Raw genomic sequence first — 17,600 nt, forward strand, 5'->3', positions numbered from 1 at the left:
CTGATGCCTTCACAAGCCAAGGTGTGAGTCTCTAGTCACAAGGAGTGCAGCACTGAAAATGGCTACAGGAAGTGACAAGAACCAAGGCTGCTAAAACCACGCCCAGCAGAGAAAAACTTTATAGATAAGGAACAAGGCGTGCAGCATACAAATTCCGGCCAGCAGATGGCAGCAGAGAAACAATACGTAGAAACAACATAGTAAAAGGAGATATAATAATACAGTGCATTAATTAAATTTGAAAGAAACAGCACACCATTAACAATATGCATCTTTGCTAAGAGAATAATCAGCATTATGGAGACACCTAACACTATATATTCCCACAGTATGGGGACTCTTGGCTATATACCAAGAGAAATATCTTGTTAATATCACGAGCAGTAAACACAATATACGTTACCGGGTCAAAGGTAGACAGAGTTCAGATGGGACCAGTTCTCAAGAACTTTCCTAGTAGTCCCAAAAAAATAATCCAAGTTTCTTCTGGTATTGTTTTCTTTTTGAGTTTTTCTTTTGGTCTTGATTGAACTAATCCTCTGCACACTAGTAATTATTCCCCACCTTATCTAAGAATCATCCCCTTCTAGATTAGGGATTTCCAATCAGGTAAGGTGACATAAAAAAATGGTAAAATAATATAAAATATATATGAAAATATCTAAAAATCAAATCAATCAAATTCAAATAAAATAGTATGCAACAGTAAAATGTGTCATTAGTAAGTACAAATTGTCCCACAAAAAACAAGCCCACATATGTGAATAGAAAAATAAAAACTTATGGCTCTGGGAAGTTATTATTCTTACTCCTCCTGTCTTTCATGCTTAAGTTCTTCTTTAATAATTTGAATCAGTGTGTTAATGCTCTTCTCTGTGATTTCGGGACGTTTATTGCAGTCCTTCATCTCCAGATCCTTCAGGACAGCGTCAAGCAGGCTGTTAAGATATTCTTGGTGATAGTTTTTTCGTGTCCATTTCAGTTCAAAAATTTTTTCCTCCACAAACTGAAACAGCTCCAAATTCTCTACAATCCGCAGGACAACTTTTAGCTCTTTCTTGTTGTGTTTAAGCTTCTGTATGTTTCTGAGACCTTCATCCCCAAAAGTATTTCCACACAAACTAAAAGACATTGTTTAGAGATAAAAACATATGTTAATATATAAATTATTACATTTATATCCTATGTGAGACAAAATAAATCCGTGAACAGTGTTGTAAATATAGAGGTTTCAATCTCAGGTCTGCAGAATGATCATTCATCCGACAGCTATGTCTTACGACTCCCTCCTGGCTCCCTCATACAAATACTCGTTCAGCCGAATCTGTGTATGTAACCCTTTGCTGACCCCGGAGCCATAACTTTTTTATTTTTCGCTCACATCTTCAAGACAATGCAGGCCAGTTTACCTTAAGGAACTTCCAAAATCAAAGCATTGAATATATATTATATTTCCAATCCTGACATGTTAACATTTCCTTTTTTAACTGCAGATTTCTCTCCAAAAGGTGTTTCCTACATCATAGCTTTCCAGTCATTATTCAGCCTTTTAAACATACTTACATAGCATAACAAGAAAAATAGGTAAGCCAGCCTCACATTTGCAACTGGCTCTTTAACCCCTTAACACATAATGCCATACATTTATGGCATTATGCACATTGAATTGTATCAAGCGAGCTGCTGCGCTAAGCCCGCTCCATATGTGGCAGATGTCGTCGGTATAATACAGCAGGCACCTGTCTACAATGACCAGGATGAGCAATGACTCTGAAACCAGTTATTTAACCCCTCAGAGGCCGATCACAGCATCTGTCAGGTTAGGCAGGAGGATGCAGCTCCCTCTGCCTTCCAATCGGAAACCCTGATCAGTTACCATGACAGCCTGCGGCCTGCTAAAGGTTTACAGGCCTGCCTATGGTAAGCTGCCTGCTAAGCTGTGCATGAGGCACAGCTCAGGAGGCAGCATGTCAGAATCTCATTCACCATAATAGATCTCTATTGTGGTGAATGGCACAAGAGAGCAAGAGGGGGCTAAAAGTTATCAAGTAAAAAATAAATTAAAAAAAGTGAAAAAAAAAACCAAAATATTAAGAGCCACATTTATTAAGACATATTAAGACCGGTGTTTTAGACACCATTCCTAATAAACCCCTAAGCTGGCGGTGTATGAAAATGACTTAATCTATACTAATCCCCTCTTTTTTGCATATGCCATATGTCGGCATCGCTACATAGATTACATCTTTTGCATTTGGACAGGCACTCCCAAAGTGAGTCAGTCAGCTTCCTTGACACTATTGTTAAGGAAGACAACATAGGCTTTCTATCCACTGACCTCTACACCAAACCCACTGATAAGAATTGCCTACTACACTACACAAGTTGCTACCCACTTAAAACTAAAAATTCCTAACCCAGATCCCAATTTACTCGCATTGATCGTATAGTCACCGATCCAGCATCCAAACTTCACAAGATTAGAGATGGCCAGTTCGCAGTGTTCACCAGCGAACACATGCGATCTGCCATCTTAACTGACATGTCCGGCGAGGTACAGGTAAGTCATTACCTGTGCCTGTGCGCGAGCCGGTCTGAAATGAAATGCGGTCTCCGGGAGCAGGAAGTTCCGAGAACAGCCCCTGGAGGCTGGCGAACACTGCGAACTGCCATCACCGCACAAGATGAGTGCAAAATTTAGTGTAAGGGGATACCCACCCACACTACTTTCAAAGGAACTCTCAAGAATCTCAAATCCCAGTAGCCACAGTGACCGACCCACACAAACTAATTGCATCCCTTTCATTCATACCTACCACCCAATAGGACACATGTTACAACAATTCATCAGGAAATATTGGCCTCTCCTCCATAGATCAAGAAATTCAGAGAACGAATTCTGATGTGCCTTAAAAAATCCAGGAACATTAGGGACTATCTAATTAGAGCGGACTTTGCCTAGACAACAGTTTCTTAGTACTAGAAAAAAGGGCACATTCCCCTGTTTACACTGTGCTAGTTGTACAAATGTCATCAAGGGGAATACATTCTACTATCCTCATACTGGTAAGACATTTTCCATTAAGGATTTTTACACCTGTGATACTTCATTCGTTGTATACTTGATAAAGTGCTCATGTGGTCTGTTGTACATCGGCGAGAAAACCCAACCCATTCGGGATCGCATTTCTAGCCATAAATCCACCATGCAGTGCGAAAAACTTTGGCCCCCAATACCGGATCATTAAAAAAAAATAAAAAAAAATTGAACACCACAACTCTCAACTTCGATACCAGGTTATCGAACGTGTAGCCTGTCCACGATGGAGTGGGAATCAAATCGAACTTCTTAAAAAACGCTAAGCCTATTGGATCCATACTTTGGACACCTTAACCCCACGGGGACTACTTAACCGCAAATATAACATTTTGTGTTGATTTGCATCATTGCCTTTCTAATCATGTGATTAATTTTTACCTTTTCTCTTTCTTTTAGTTATGGTAAATTGCGCCCACTTTCTCAGGTAGTATATGGCAATAGGGTCCTTCTTCCACCCCCCATCTGTTTTCCACTCTTTTTTTTTCTTTCTACACTGACACACATACATAATTTTTTTTCTATCCTTTCATCATTATCTTGATTCCTATATCTTCTCTACACTTCTCACACTGAATGACTGTTTTGTGACATATACTGTAGCCTCCTTCTATGTTTTCTAAAAAGTCTAAAGATCCTAGGATAACTTTTTTAAATGCATTTGTCTGGCAACTACCATAACATTACTGAAATGTAACTACCATAAGTTGTTTTTATCCTTAATCACTTCTCATGTACCGTATTTTCCGGCGTATAAGACGACCCCACACTTTTCCATTTAAAATATAGGGTTTGGGCTATACTCGCCGTATAAGACTACCCCTGAATGCCCAGCCCTCCCTGTCTTCAAGACGATCTTCTCCAGTCTAGAGAACTGACTGGGATCTGTGGATGGCACTGTTATGGAGGGGATCAGTGGATGACACTACAGGGTGGGCCATTTATATGGATATACCTTAAAATGGGAATGGTTGGTGATATTAACTTCCTGTTTGTGGCACATTAGTATAGGTGAGAGGGGAAACTTTTCAAGATGAGTGGTGACCATGGCGGTCATTTTGAAGTCGGTCATTTTGAATCCAACTTTAGTTTTTTCAATAGGAAGAGGGTCATGTGACACATCAAACTTATTGCGAATTTCACAAGAAAAACAATGGTGTGCTTGGTTTTAATGTAACTTTATTATTTCATGAGTTATTTACAAGTTTCTCTTTGTTTACAGCCATTGACATGTCGCCGAGGTTAACACGTGCAGAGCGGATAGAAATTGTCTGGTGAACGCAGTAACCGGGTCATTGCAGCAGATTTCAATGCAAGATAGCCTACGAGACCACCCATCTCCCATGCTACAGTTAGCAAACTGCTTGCTACGTTTCGTGAAACTGGTTCAGTGTTGGATTTGCCAAAATGTGGACGCATGAAATCTGTCACTAATGAAGAATCATCAGTGGCTGTCCTAGCTTCATTCATCAAGAACCCACAGCGTAGCACTCGCCGCATGTCACTGTGAGAGCTACTCACAAATGGCACCCTTACAAACTCCAGCTACTGCAGCATCTCAACGAGGATGACCCAGATCGGCGCACTGAATTTGCAGAATGGGCAAAACAAAAATTGGAACAGGACCCTCAGTTTACGCAGATGATTTTGTTCAGTGATGAGGCAAACTTTTATGTGAATGGTGAAGTTAACAAACAAAACCACCGCTATTGGTCTGACACTAACCCACATTGGATAGATCCCTCCAAGACTGTTGGAACCAAAACATTGATGGTATGGTGTGGTATATGGGGTACAAAGATAGTGGGGCAATTCTTCATCAATGGAAAACTCAAGGCCACTGGATATGCGAAATTGCTACATAACGATGTGTTTCCCTCTTTATGCACTGAAGCTGGCACGTTCCTTGAGTTTTTCCAGCAAGATGGTGCACCACCACATTATGGGTGTCAGGTCCGAGCATTCCTAGATAAACAGTTTCCTGGATAGTGGATTGGTCATCGTGGGCCAGTTGAATGGCCCCCAAGGTCTCCCGATCTGACCCCCTTAGACTTTTATCTTTGGGGTCATCTGAAGGCAATTGTCTATGCTGTGAAGATACGAGATGTGCAGCACCTGAAACTACGGATACTGGAAGCCTATGCCAGCATTTCTCCTGCGGTGTTGCTATCAGTGTGTGAAGAGTGGGAGAAGAGGGTTGCATTGACAATCCAACACAATGGGCAGCACATTGAACACATTTTATAAGTGGTCATAAACATGTAAATAACTCATGAAAGAATAAAGTTACATTAAAACCAAGCATACCATTGTTTTTCTTGTGAAATTCCCAATAAGTTTGATGTGTCACATGACCCTCTTCCTTTTGAAAAAACAAAAGTTGGATTCAAAATGTCCGACATCAAAATGGCCACCATGGTCACCACCCATCTTGAACAGTTTCCCCCCTCACATATACTAATGTGCCACAAACAGGAAGTTAATATCACTAACCATTCTCATTTTATTAAGGTGTATCCATATAAATGGCCCACCCTGTATATAGCATCTTATGCCATATGTGTCATCCACAGATCCACCCCATGACAGTGTCATCCACAGATCCCCCTCCCTATAACAGTGTCATCCACAGATCCCCCTCCCATAACAGTGTCATTCACAGATCCCCCTCCCCATAACAGAGCCATCCACAGATCCCTCCTAAACAGTGCCATCCACAGATCCCCCTCCCCATAACAGTGCCATCCACAGATCCCCCTCCCCATAACAGTGCCATACACAGATCCCCCTCCCCATAACAGTGCCATCCATAGATCCCCCTCCCCATAACAGTCCCATCCACAGATCCCCCTCCCCGACGCTCAAAGGAGTATACATTTATAAACTGTAATCCGTAACTTTAATCAGTGCTCATCTCTTTACTAGTACCTTTCTCTCAGCTCCGGTAACAGGCAGTGCGAGTGGCGCTCACTCACTGATGTCACACGTCTGCCCCACCAAGTGGGAGGAGCAGGCACGTGAGGTCAGTGAGTGAGCACCGCCCGCAGTGCCTGTTACCGGAGCTGAGCGTAAGGTACCCCAGTAAAGAGATGAGCACTGATTAAAGTTAAAGTTACGGATAACAGTTTATAAATGTACTCCTGTGAGTGGCGGGGCCCTGTATATTCTAACCCCCAGGAAAGCGTCCCCGTCACCATGGGAACGCCTGGGGGTTAGAATATACCATCAGATTTGAGTATACCCGGCATATAAGACGACCCCCGACTTTTGAATATAATTTCTAGTGTTATAAAGTCATCTTATACGCCGGAAAATAAGGTAATCTATTGCAAATAGTATATAGTACAGTGCCTTGAAAAAGTATTCATACCCCAAGTATGTGTGAAGTGAAAAGAAAATGATGCATGGTTTTTGACATTTTTTAATAAATAAAAGTCTGAAAACTACACTACCCCTAAATAAAATCCAGTGTGACCAATTTCCTTCAGAACTCACCTAATTAGTAAACAGAGTCCACCTGTGTATAATGTATTCTCAGTGTAACTACAGCTGTTCTGTGAAAGCCTCAGAGGTTTGTTAGTGAACATTAGTGATTAAATAGCATCATGAAAACCAAGGAAACAGGTCAGGGATAAAGTTGCAGAGAAGTGTAAAGCAGGGTTAGGTTATAAATAAAATATCCCAAGCTCTGAATATCTCACAGAGCTCTGTTCAATCCATCATCTGAAAATAGGAGTATAGCACAACTGCAAACCTACTGTACCAAGACATGGCCACCTAAACTGATAGCACTATTTAGAGAAGCATCCAAGAGGCCCATGGTCACTCTGGAGGAGCTTCAGAGATCCACAGCTTAGGTGGGAGAATCTGTCCAAGTCATAAGAATTCCTATTTGCAGTTTGTCACAAGCCATGTAGGGAACTCATAAAACATGTGGAAGAAGGTGCTATGGTCAGATGAGACCAAAGTTAAACTATTTTGCCTAAATGAAAATGTTTGCCGGAAATCTAACACCGCACATCACCCTGAACACACCATTTTTTTCCTAAGGGACAGGGAAGCTGGTCAGAGTTGATAGGAAGATGGATGGAACTAAATACAGGGCAAACCTGGAAGAGGCTGCAAAAGTGTTCAGACTGGGGCTGAGGTTTACCTTCCAGCAGGACAACGATCCTAAACATACAGCCAGAGCTACAAAGGAATGGTACAAATGCATGCCTAACTTTCTGGATTTTTGTTTATTAAATTTTGAAAACCATGTATCATTGTCTTTTAATTTCACACGTTTGCTACTTTCTTTTGGTCTATCACATACAATCCCCAAAACATACATTAAAGTTTGTGGGTGTAACATGAAAAAATGTGGAAATGTTCAAGGGGTATGAATACTTTTTCAAGGCACTTTGTATATATATACTATATAAATATAGTTAAAAAGAAGTGAAAGGAAACCATAATAAACTGGCTTACTGTAGTTCCTCAAGTGAAGTATTTTTCTGTAGGTATTCCACCATCTCATGTGTGCCTTCATCTGTGACATTGTTATCATATAGATATAGACCGATTAGAGTCTTGTTGATTTCTAGAGCTCTCCAAAGATCCTGAGTACCATGGGCACCCAGCTGATTGGTTCCCAACCTGTGGCAATAAAATGTTATTTAAAGTATGCAACAAGAACATGAGTAAAATGACAGCTGTTATATTAGGGGTGTGGGCTAATTCATAGCAAATATACAGTAAGTTTTAGATTGTCAGCTCTTGCGGGCAGGGTCCTCTCCCCCTCTGTACCAGTCTGTTACTAAGTTCATGCACACAGGCACCTTTATTGTTTTATATTATGCATGCACACACCCCTTTTAGATGAAATGAATGAATGGTGATTTTACAAATTACTAATAATGATCCATTAAAAATATTGAATATTTATTTAAAAGCATGAGAGAATTGATGTCTGGATTTTTCAGGAGTCTGTGAAATAAAGGCTATGTACACCTTCAGGGACCAATTTTTTATGATTGTATTTTACTCATTTTGTGGTAAAAATATTTTTTTCATCTGGTCTTTATTAAAAATATTGAGCCGTTCTGGCACAAACAGTTATCTGTTTTTCTAGCTGTGCAGATGGTACTTTCACTTTCTGTCGTCATCTAATAACCCTTTTCTAAATTACTAAAAGGTCTAAACACTTCTTAAAGCCACATTCTTATCAGTAAGATAAGAACTGAGCTTTAATGAGTGTTTATAAGGTCAGAGATCAGGAGCCCGTCAGCTCCCTGCCTGACATAGAAGAGAGAAAATACAGAAGCGTCATACCGACTGGAGAAGAAAAAGTTCAGTCTCCAGAAGCGTCAAAACTTCTTTACTGTAAGAACTGTGACGTGGTCACAGCAGGAACAGTGGGTTTAAATGAATTGTTAAAAGTAAAGGACAATAATGCTTATAAAAATGTGTAGAAATCTGAGTCTCACTTCCTTCTGGGATTCGCGTCACCACCTATCCCTTGGTTGAACTTGATGGACTTATGTCTTTTTTTTTTTTTACCGTATTAACTATGTAACAGATCCTGCTAGTAGAGAAACTCAGCAGGAAAAAAGGCTCATCATTTTATTTTTATTTTTTTAAGTTTTTAAATATTTTATTTTCATTTTCAGAAAAAGGACAAGGTAAACATGACACCAACAGTGGTGTAATTCGGTACCAGATACATAATCATAAGAGGATATCAATTTGTATAAAGGATGATAATGAATAGCAGCCGATTACAAGTAGTTGATAAACAGGCATACATTTTGTATTAATAAAAACCTATTGAAAAATGATTTTTAGATCAAAATTAGTACAATACAATAATAAAAAAAATGGCCACCAAAGGTGTGCATAGCCTTTAAGGCCTTTCCTAATGATAGGTCATTAATATCTGAAGGATGGGGGTCCAACACCCGTTTCCCGTGCTGATCAGCTGATTGAAGAAGCTGCAGTGCTCTGGTCTGTGCTTCAGGTTCCTCACAGTTTACCAAACAAAGTGCTGTACATTGGATAGTGGCCGTGCTTTGTATTGCAGCCCAGGCCCATTCTTTCGAATGTGACTGAGCTGTCCCTAGGCCATGTGACCAATGAACATGGCGTCACTGCGAAGGAAGAGGCTGCAGTGCTCAACAGAGTGCTGGGGTCTCTTCAAACAGCTGATTAGTGGGGATGCCGGGAGTAGGCCTCCACTGATGAGATATTGATGACCTATCCTAAGGATAAGCCCACAATATTAAACTCCTGGAAACCCCCTTCACTGCAATGTTGCAGTATCACAATATTTGCGTTAGTTGTAAAAATCCCCCGTTATTCACGTCACCCAACAGTTGGTATAACATCAGTGATATTTGATACTTGTCATATCTGTATCATAAGGCTTCCTTCACATATATTTAGCATTTGAGTTTTTTTTCTTTTATATACTGTAAAACCACTGGAGGAAAATTGATGACAAAACCGATCCTATAGCTCCCAAAAGTTCAGTTAGTCATCAGTTGTGTTTGCCCTAATGCACACAATCGTATGTATTTTGCGGTCCACAAGCCACTGATTGGAAAAATACAGATACTGTGTGCATCCTGCAATTTTGACTGGCCCCATTGTCAAAATGGACAAAATTAGAACATGTTCTACTTATTTCCGGGATGGATTCCTGTCCGCATTTTTTGTGGCCTCATTAAAATAAATGGGTCTACATCTAGTAAACAAAAAATGTGGATCACATGCGAAAATAATACAATCGTGTGCATAAGGCATTCAGCTCAGGCCTTTATATGTGAACCCATCCTTAGGCTGCATTCATATCTGTGTCATTTTTCAGGTCTACAAACAGAAAAATCTTGAAAAAATGTCAGCGCTAGATCCATTACATGATGAACACCAACAGCACCCAATGGACCCTATTCATCGTAATGGGGTCTATCCAGTCAGGGAACCCAGCATTTTACTGGACTATATAAGGCAGTACGCTGCATTAAGTTGTCCTGCTTATTTAAAATGGCTCTGTGACCAGGTCACCCCTAATAAACCAGGAACATAGCTTGGTAGGGGTGTTCCTTCAGTTTAAAATAATACATTTCTCCTCACTGTCGGTGCCACGGGTGTCGATAAAATCATACTTTTATTCCTTTGCTGGCAGGCAATTTTGAGCACCAGGAGGCGGACTTTTTCACTACGGGCACCTCTATGTGATGCCTGAAGTCTGAACACCCCCCCCCCCTCACTTTAATTGACAGCGCTAGACCAAGTCAAAGTCCTACTCTAACTGCTGTCAATCAAAGGGGGAGAGGGACGTCACATAGTGGTGCTCGTAGTGAAAAAGCCCACCTCCCGATGCTCGAAATTACCTGCCAGCAAAGGAATAAAAGTATAATTTTATCAACAACCGTGGCGCCGACAGGTATTATTTTAAACTACAGGATCACCCCTACCAGTATATGTGCCTAGTTTAATAGGGATTATCTGGTAACAGAGCCGCTTTAACAGAATATGTGATGGAAGCCCCTTAACGATGTTAGCAGATGTGAACAAAGCCTTACAGAATGATAATTTAAACAAATTGCAGCAAACCTCTGAACTTGAAGGGACCATCTTGATGATTTTTTTCAATATGAGCTACGGTAGTGTTAAGTTCTTTTTAATAATTATATGTAGTTTTAGATAGACAGCACTACTCACTAAGACTTCTTAGTTAGTCCAGACGGTGGCGGTGCCGGCAGTGTTGGGCCTCAGGTAACCAACAAGATGAAGAGATGACCGCAGCACTCAATGTCTTCAATGTTACTTCAGTGTTTATTCAGCAATCATGCGACGTTTCGACTCATGCGAGTCTTTTTCAAGCATTGTGAAATACATCAGTGTGTGACATATCTATACATAAAATTCATCAAGTCATGAGGGTCAGGGTCCAGCACTAAGGGGTCAACTCCGCCTCCAACAATGCATCATGTGACATCCAAGTGTAGTTAATATTATACACAGAAGATAATAAAATTCATATATACAATTGTGACTCAGTGGGAATTATCATGGAAAAGATACAGTGCACCAAACGTACCTTAATCATGCTGCTGGAGAATACATTAGGAGGATCGGTTCTATAGGTCTGGCATGTGGCATCTGTGTGGATGCGCTGCACATGCAACCCTTCCGGAAGCACTCAGAGCGGTACTCCCGCCAAGCAGCTAGTGTGTACTGCGCATGTCGCCCTCCCTCGCGCCCATACACTATAGGGAGATTGTGTTCTGGTTTATCCTAGGCCGGATGTGTTAGTGGTAGGCAAGTATCGGTGAGAACCCCAAAGACTCCAAAACATCCAAGTAAGGTAGAAATTGTTGTCATTAAGATCTCACCGATACATGAGGGTTGGAATCCTCTCATATGAGGTATAAAAGATAACTGATATTTACTGACCAAGCCTGCAATGTGAGTGGTCCATTAAATGTGGATCAGTTTTATTATAAGGTATATGTCATCCGGTGATGGTTTTTGTGACTGCACTTGGGGACACTTTTAAAGTTTTCCCAATTTTTCGGACTGACTGACCTTCATTTCTTAAAGTAATGATGGCCACTCGTTTTTCTTTACTTAGCTGCTTTTTTCTTGCCATAATACAAATTCTAACAGTCTATTCAGTAGGACTATCAGCTGTGTATCCACCTGACTTCTCCACAACGCAACTGATGGTCCCAACTGCATTTATAAGGCAAGAAATCTCACTTATTAAACCTGACATGGACACACCTGTGAAGTGAAAACCATTTCAGGTGACTACCTCTTGAAGCTCATCAAGAGAATGCCAAGAGTGTGCAAAGCAGTAATCAAAGCAAAAGGTGGCTACTTTGAAGAATCTAGAATATGACATATTTTCAGTTGTTTCACACTTTTTTGTTATGTATATAATTCCACATGTGTTAATTCAGTTTTGATGCCTTCAGTGTGAATCTACAATTTTCATAGTCATGAAAATAAAGAAAACTCTTTGAATGAGAAGGTGTGTCCAAAATTTTGGTGTGTACTTATATATATATATAAAAAAGGAACGTGATGGCGGCACTGGAAGACAAATACTAGCGGGTGCTAGGTCCAGGGATATAGCTGCTTACCCCATGTAGATAAAGACGAAAATCGGACAGCACTCCAGATAGAAAAGCAAATGGTGTTTATTCACCCATGTGGAAGGCAATGTTTCAGCTCATACAAAGAGCCTTTCTCAAGCAATGAACACAGTGCATCATGGGGTATATATAGTCCAATCCCTATTACATCACAATAAATATCAATCAGCATATTATGCTAAACTAAAGTGCAAAAAGTGCATAAACAATTCATAAATACATACAAGATGTGCACAGCTCATGTGCGGTGAACCCACATAAACATTAGATCCTGTGTATAGTAAGAGGCATACATAATATACCATAAAGTGCGAATGACAATCAACAAATACATGTGTGCATCATTATCAATGTGGGAGGAGAGATGTAATGCTGTAATACAAAGAGGGAGTGGTGACATACTCCACACGATCCCCTATGTCGCACACGCCAGTAGCCGCCGAATCAGGCGTTCAGATGTGGGCACTGCGCAGGCGCCAAGTTGCGTCAAAGACCCACGGCATGACGTCCCCACGTGCCGTTACGGGAGCATGCGCACCAATGCTTGGCCACTCTAGCGGCCATTTTTTAATAGGTGAAATATTAGGGGTTGGACTATATATACCCCATGATGCACTGTGTTCATTGCTTGAGAAAGGCTGTTTGTATGAGCTGAAACGTTGCCTTCCACATGGTGAATAAACACCATTTGCTTTTTTATCTGTAGTGCTGTCCGATTTTCGTCTTCATATATATATATATATATAGGAAACGAAAAAAGGACAGCACTCCAAGTAAAAGTGATGATGATTTAATCACCCATGTGCAGGCAACGTTTCAGCTCATACAAGAGCCTTTATCAAGCGCTTGATAAAGGCTCTTGTATGAGCTGAAACGTTGCCTGCACATGGGTGATTAAATCATCATCACTTTTACTTGGAGTGCTGTCCTTTTTTCGTTTCCTATTGATGGGGTAAGCTGCTACATCCCTGGAAATAGCACCCTTTTTGCATTCGGGTGCCGCCATTGCTTTCCTTTTTTATATATATATATATATATATATATATATATATATATATGTCACACACTGATGTATTTCACAATGCTTGAAAAATACTAACATGAGTTGGAACGTCACACGATTGGTGAATAAACACTGAAGTAACATGGAAGACATTGAGTACTGCGGTCGTCTCTTCATCTTGTTGCAAACAGCTATACTTACAATATCACTGAGACCTTAAGATATCTAGGAGGGGATTGTATATGTATCAGGGTGGATAAAAATCAATTATTTGTTTTTTTAAATCAAAAAAATCAGATTTTTTTTATTTAAATCGGATTTTTTTTATTGAAATCCGATTTTTTTTATATAAAATGCTTTTTGAGGAAAATATATTACCATCCAAAGGTTATTTCATTATAAAATAAAGATTACTTTTTTAATTATGTAGAATAAGGCTGTATATGTTTATTTTTTTTGTTAAATTCCATTAATCCATTCACAATGCCATGCTCTTCCAGAGGTTTTTGTAAGATTACTGGGTAGTTTCTCTGCCTACAAGATATTATCACAGATGCTTGGTTTAATTTTGGAGTTCTCAAAACTGAATTTATAACATGAAAAGAGTTGAGAAAAAGATCTTAATCCCAACTTCTACAAACCTATAAATACAGAATCAACCCCTTCAGTTCTAAGTTTAAAGTTCAGTGAATAGAATATAAACAATATTTTTCTGATTGTTTGGAGTGGAATAGATCTGCACAAGAAGAAAGTGAAACTAAGTGTAAGGAGGAAAAGGCAAGCAGACAAGGAGTACTTACTACAAAATGAAAGTGAAACTTTCTGAGCACAGTACTGCACAGCCACAGACAGACAAGTCTTTGGATCTTTTTGTGTGTATGACCTGAGGTTTATCACATTCTTTCCTTGGAGGAAAAATACTATAATGGCAGCAGGCCGTAAAAGAGACCCAGTTTGGCAATATTTTAATGAAGTTCCTTTACCTATCGGTAAGGCAGGTATGCGTGCAAAATGCAAACACTGCAACAAGCATGGATGTTTAAGCAAATAACATGCTGTAATGTTATTGTTTCAGTTGAATAAATCATATTTAAATTGTTATTATTAAGGTAATGATTATTTATCTCCTTCCTAAGTACAACAGAAAAATTGTCCAAATATGAATCTTTATGTAAAAATCTATGATTTAAATCAAGCTTTACTGACTAGTGATTTAAATCATGATTTAAATTGTGATTTAAATCGGTTTGATTTAAATCAAATCCACCCTGATATGTATGTCACTAAAATAGCAAACTACCCCTTAAAAAATAACCTTTAAATGTATTATTTAAAATCCCACAATAAACAAACAAACAATAAATCCAGATACTATATAAAGACTTAGGACTAATCCAACAAAAGTAGGTATTAATACTTTTACCACATTCGTGGTTACTCACGATACAGTTGAGCTCCATGAGTAGGGCCCAAAACGATCTTTTATTCGTTGAATAAAAAGCTATACTTACCAAAGCTTCTCAATAATGCAGCCAGGCTCTTGAAGAATTTCTTTTAAACATTTTCCTGTTTCCTTGGTCAAATGGTTGGAGGAAAGCCTAAAATAAGTAGTATCACTCATTACTTGTTATAGTAGGATGGTATGAGCAGTATGTTAAATGATATATGAAAGGATATATTTTATAATGTCCATTTATAGTGATGAATACATGACTATTAATATCTAATGCGATTGTGCCCATATTCATAAACCTATATACATTTGGGATTAGATTTTACAGGTGTTTCATGAATGTTTAAGACTGATGACTTAGCATCAGGATTAGTAATGAGTGAGTGGGGTTAGTCCTGCTTTGGACAAACCCGATTCTCTCATTCCTATCACTGAATTTCATTAGAATCTCTATCTCCGTACATGCGGTAAAATGTATGGGCTCCAGTGAGGCTTTATTAAGATGGACACTGTTGTTATGAGTCTCGTGCATGTGCCGTAGCGTTGCATTCTGAACCCGGAATTTGATAATGTTTGTGGTGCGTGCCACAAATGCGGCAGCCATCTTAATACAGCCTTTTTCTGAGCCAATACATTTTATTTCATGTACTTCTGTTGGTGTCCCTCAAGGCTCTGTCCTGGGTACCCTATTTTTCTCCATTTGTACATTCAGCCTGTGACAGCTCAGAGTCCCATGGCTTCCAATACCACCTCTATGCTGATGGTACTCAAATCTACCTCGCTAGCCCAGATATCACTTCACTTCTATCTAGAACCCTGGTTTTTCTATCAGCTATAGCTTTATTCTTCTCCATCTGCTTCTTAAAACTCAACCTGGAGATAACAGAATTTATTATCTTTCCACCATGTCACTCAACCCTTCTACTACACTTATCAATTACAGGTCCGCTGCCTGGGGATAAGATTTGATTCTGCCATGTCCTTCAATCCACACATCTAAACCCTTACCACCACCTGCTGCTTTCAGTTCAAGGAACATCTCCTGGTGGCATCTACTTGGACAGCACCCTGCCACCCCACATTGAAGATCTGCTGGACTACTGGGCAGCCAAACTGGATTTTTGGCCGCAACTGGCCGAGTGCACCCTGGAAAAGCTGTCCTGCCCGGCCAGTAGTGTGGCATCGGAGCGGTGTTTAGTGCGGCAGGGGCCATAGTTACCCCCAGAAGAACTTGCCTGTCCACCCAAAATGAGGAGAGACTGACCTTTGTCAAGATGAATCAGGCGTGGATCAGCCAGGATTTCCACCCACCAATGCCTGATGCATCAGACTAGATCATCCATGGTGCCACACCAACACTTTCACAAAAGAGACCAGTTTCTTCTGGCTACCTGCCTCAGCTACTATTCTGATGCTGCCACCCACCTGATGCCACACATCTGATACCAAGTGCTCCTTCTTTCACCCACCATCTTCAGCTGGTACTGGTATTGCCACCCACCTCCCCACTCTGTCACCAGGTCACTCTTTGGTCTCTTGATGCTGCTGCCACCTCCACACTATGTCACCTTGCCACTCTGTGGTCTCCTGATGCTGCTGCCACCTCCAGACTATGTCACCTTGTTACTCTGTGGTCTCCTGAGGCTGCTGCCACCTCCATACTATGTCACCTTGCCACTCTGTGGTCTCCTGATGCTGCTGCTACCTCAACACTATGTCACCTTGCCATTCTGTGGCCTCCTGATGATGATGCTGCCACCTCCACACTCTGTCATTTTGCCACCCTGTGGCCTCCTTCTGATGCTGCTGCTGCTGCCACCTCCGCACTGTCATTGTGCCACTCTGTGGCCTCATCCTGATGCTGCTGCCACCTACAGACTCTGTGGACTTATCACTCTGTTCTCACCCTCCCCACTTCATGACTGGGTCACTATTTTGCCTTTCGTCTGGCTGACATCATCATTTATTTGACCCTTCTTCTGATCTGTCAGAAGGAAGGAAAAATGAGACGCACACCGGATCCTGTCTATGTAACAGCTGTAAGGCCTGCATGACATGGTCCCTATTTTGCATCAGAATTGGCTTATCATTTGGTAGCCTAAAGTAGGAGTGGGTACAAAACACAGAAGACATGCAAATATTCCATTCACGTGTCATCTCTGTTTTGGATCCACTCCTGGATTATTGGCCAAATGCTGACCGAGTGAGGGCATATGCTCCACAGACAAGATCCATTTTTTTGGGGTTATTGTTCTGACGGATCAGAGGAAGGGCAAAATAATCTGTGACGTCAACACAAACTTACTGCTGACACCCTCTCCACTCTGTTGGGGCAGCTCTACTTGTGTAAGCGTTTAATAGAACAGGTTCTGTAGACATCTATGTGGAATCAGCTGCCGACGGTGTAAAAGGAGTGCACTTCTTCTTGACGCTAACATTGACCTGTAAGGTTGAGTTCACACTTGAGTTATTTGGTCAGTTTTGGCCCTGTAACTGCCCAAATAAGCGAAGTGTGCAGTGATTCTAAGAGCAACGCCTGCCATCTGCATGTCATACTGACTCACAGTATTGTTTCACTACCACAGCAGACTCCCTATGTGTGTTACTATAAAGGCTCTCTGCAGCTAAGAAATAGCAATTTTTTAACGCGATTCGCCGCCAATAAATTTGTATCGTACTGAATTTTTTCAAAAAATTCGGCAAACCCGCAGAATCGCATTTTTGAGAAATTTGCTCATCTCTACTCTTTACCCATTATATATGCTTCATTCACTTTGGAAGTGACACCTCAACACCTCATAGATCCCATACAGTCACTGTTGGATAGTTGGTGGTAGTCCAGAGGAAAGTGGTGTCCCCTTATTTGCCTGGGCCCCTGAAACCTGTACCATCTGGACTGCCATG

At 40.6% G+C, this 17,600-nt stretch overlaps 1 protein-coding gene across 1 annotated transcript in view; it reads right to left on the reverse strand.

Annotated features, from left to right (window-relative positions):
* Positions 1 to 257: 257 nt before the first annotated feature.
* Positions 258 to 17,600, reverse strand: part of LOC122927774 — a 104,642-nt gene continuing 87,299 nt past the window's right edge. The window contains exons 10-12 of the mRNA XM_044279958.1: positions 14,755 to 14,841; positions 7,568 to 7,735; positions 258 to 1,121 (exon numbers count right to left, since the gene is read on the reverse strand). Of these exons, the coding sequence (XP_044135893.1) occupies positions 806 to 1,121; positions 7,568 to 7,735; positions 14,755 to 14,841 (571 nt within the window). The 3' untranslated portion in view covers positions 258 to 805. The remainder of the gene's footprint in view (positions 1,122 to 7,567; positions 7,736 to 14,754; positions 14,842 to 17,600) is intronic.

This window comes from Bufo gargarizans, chromosome 2 (assembly GCF_014858855.1).
Source record: "Bufo gargarizans isolate SCDJY-AF-19 chromosome 2, ASM1485885v1, whole genome shotgun sequence".
Taxonomy (NCBI): Eukaryota; Metazoa; Chordata; class Amphibia; order Anura; family Bufonidae; genus Bufo; species Bufo gargarizans.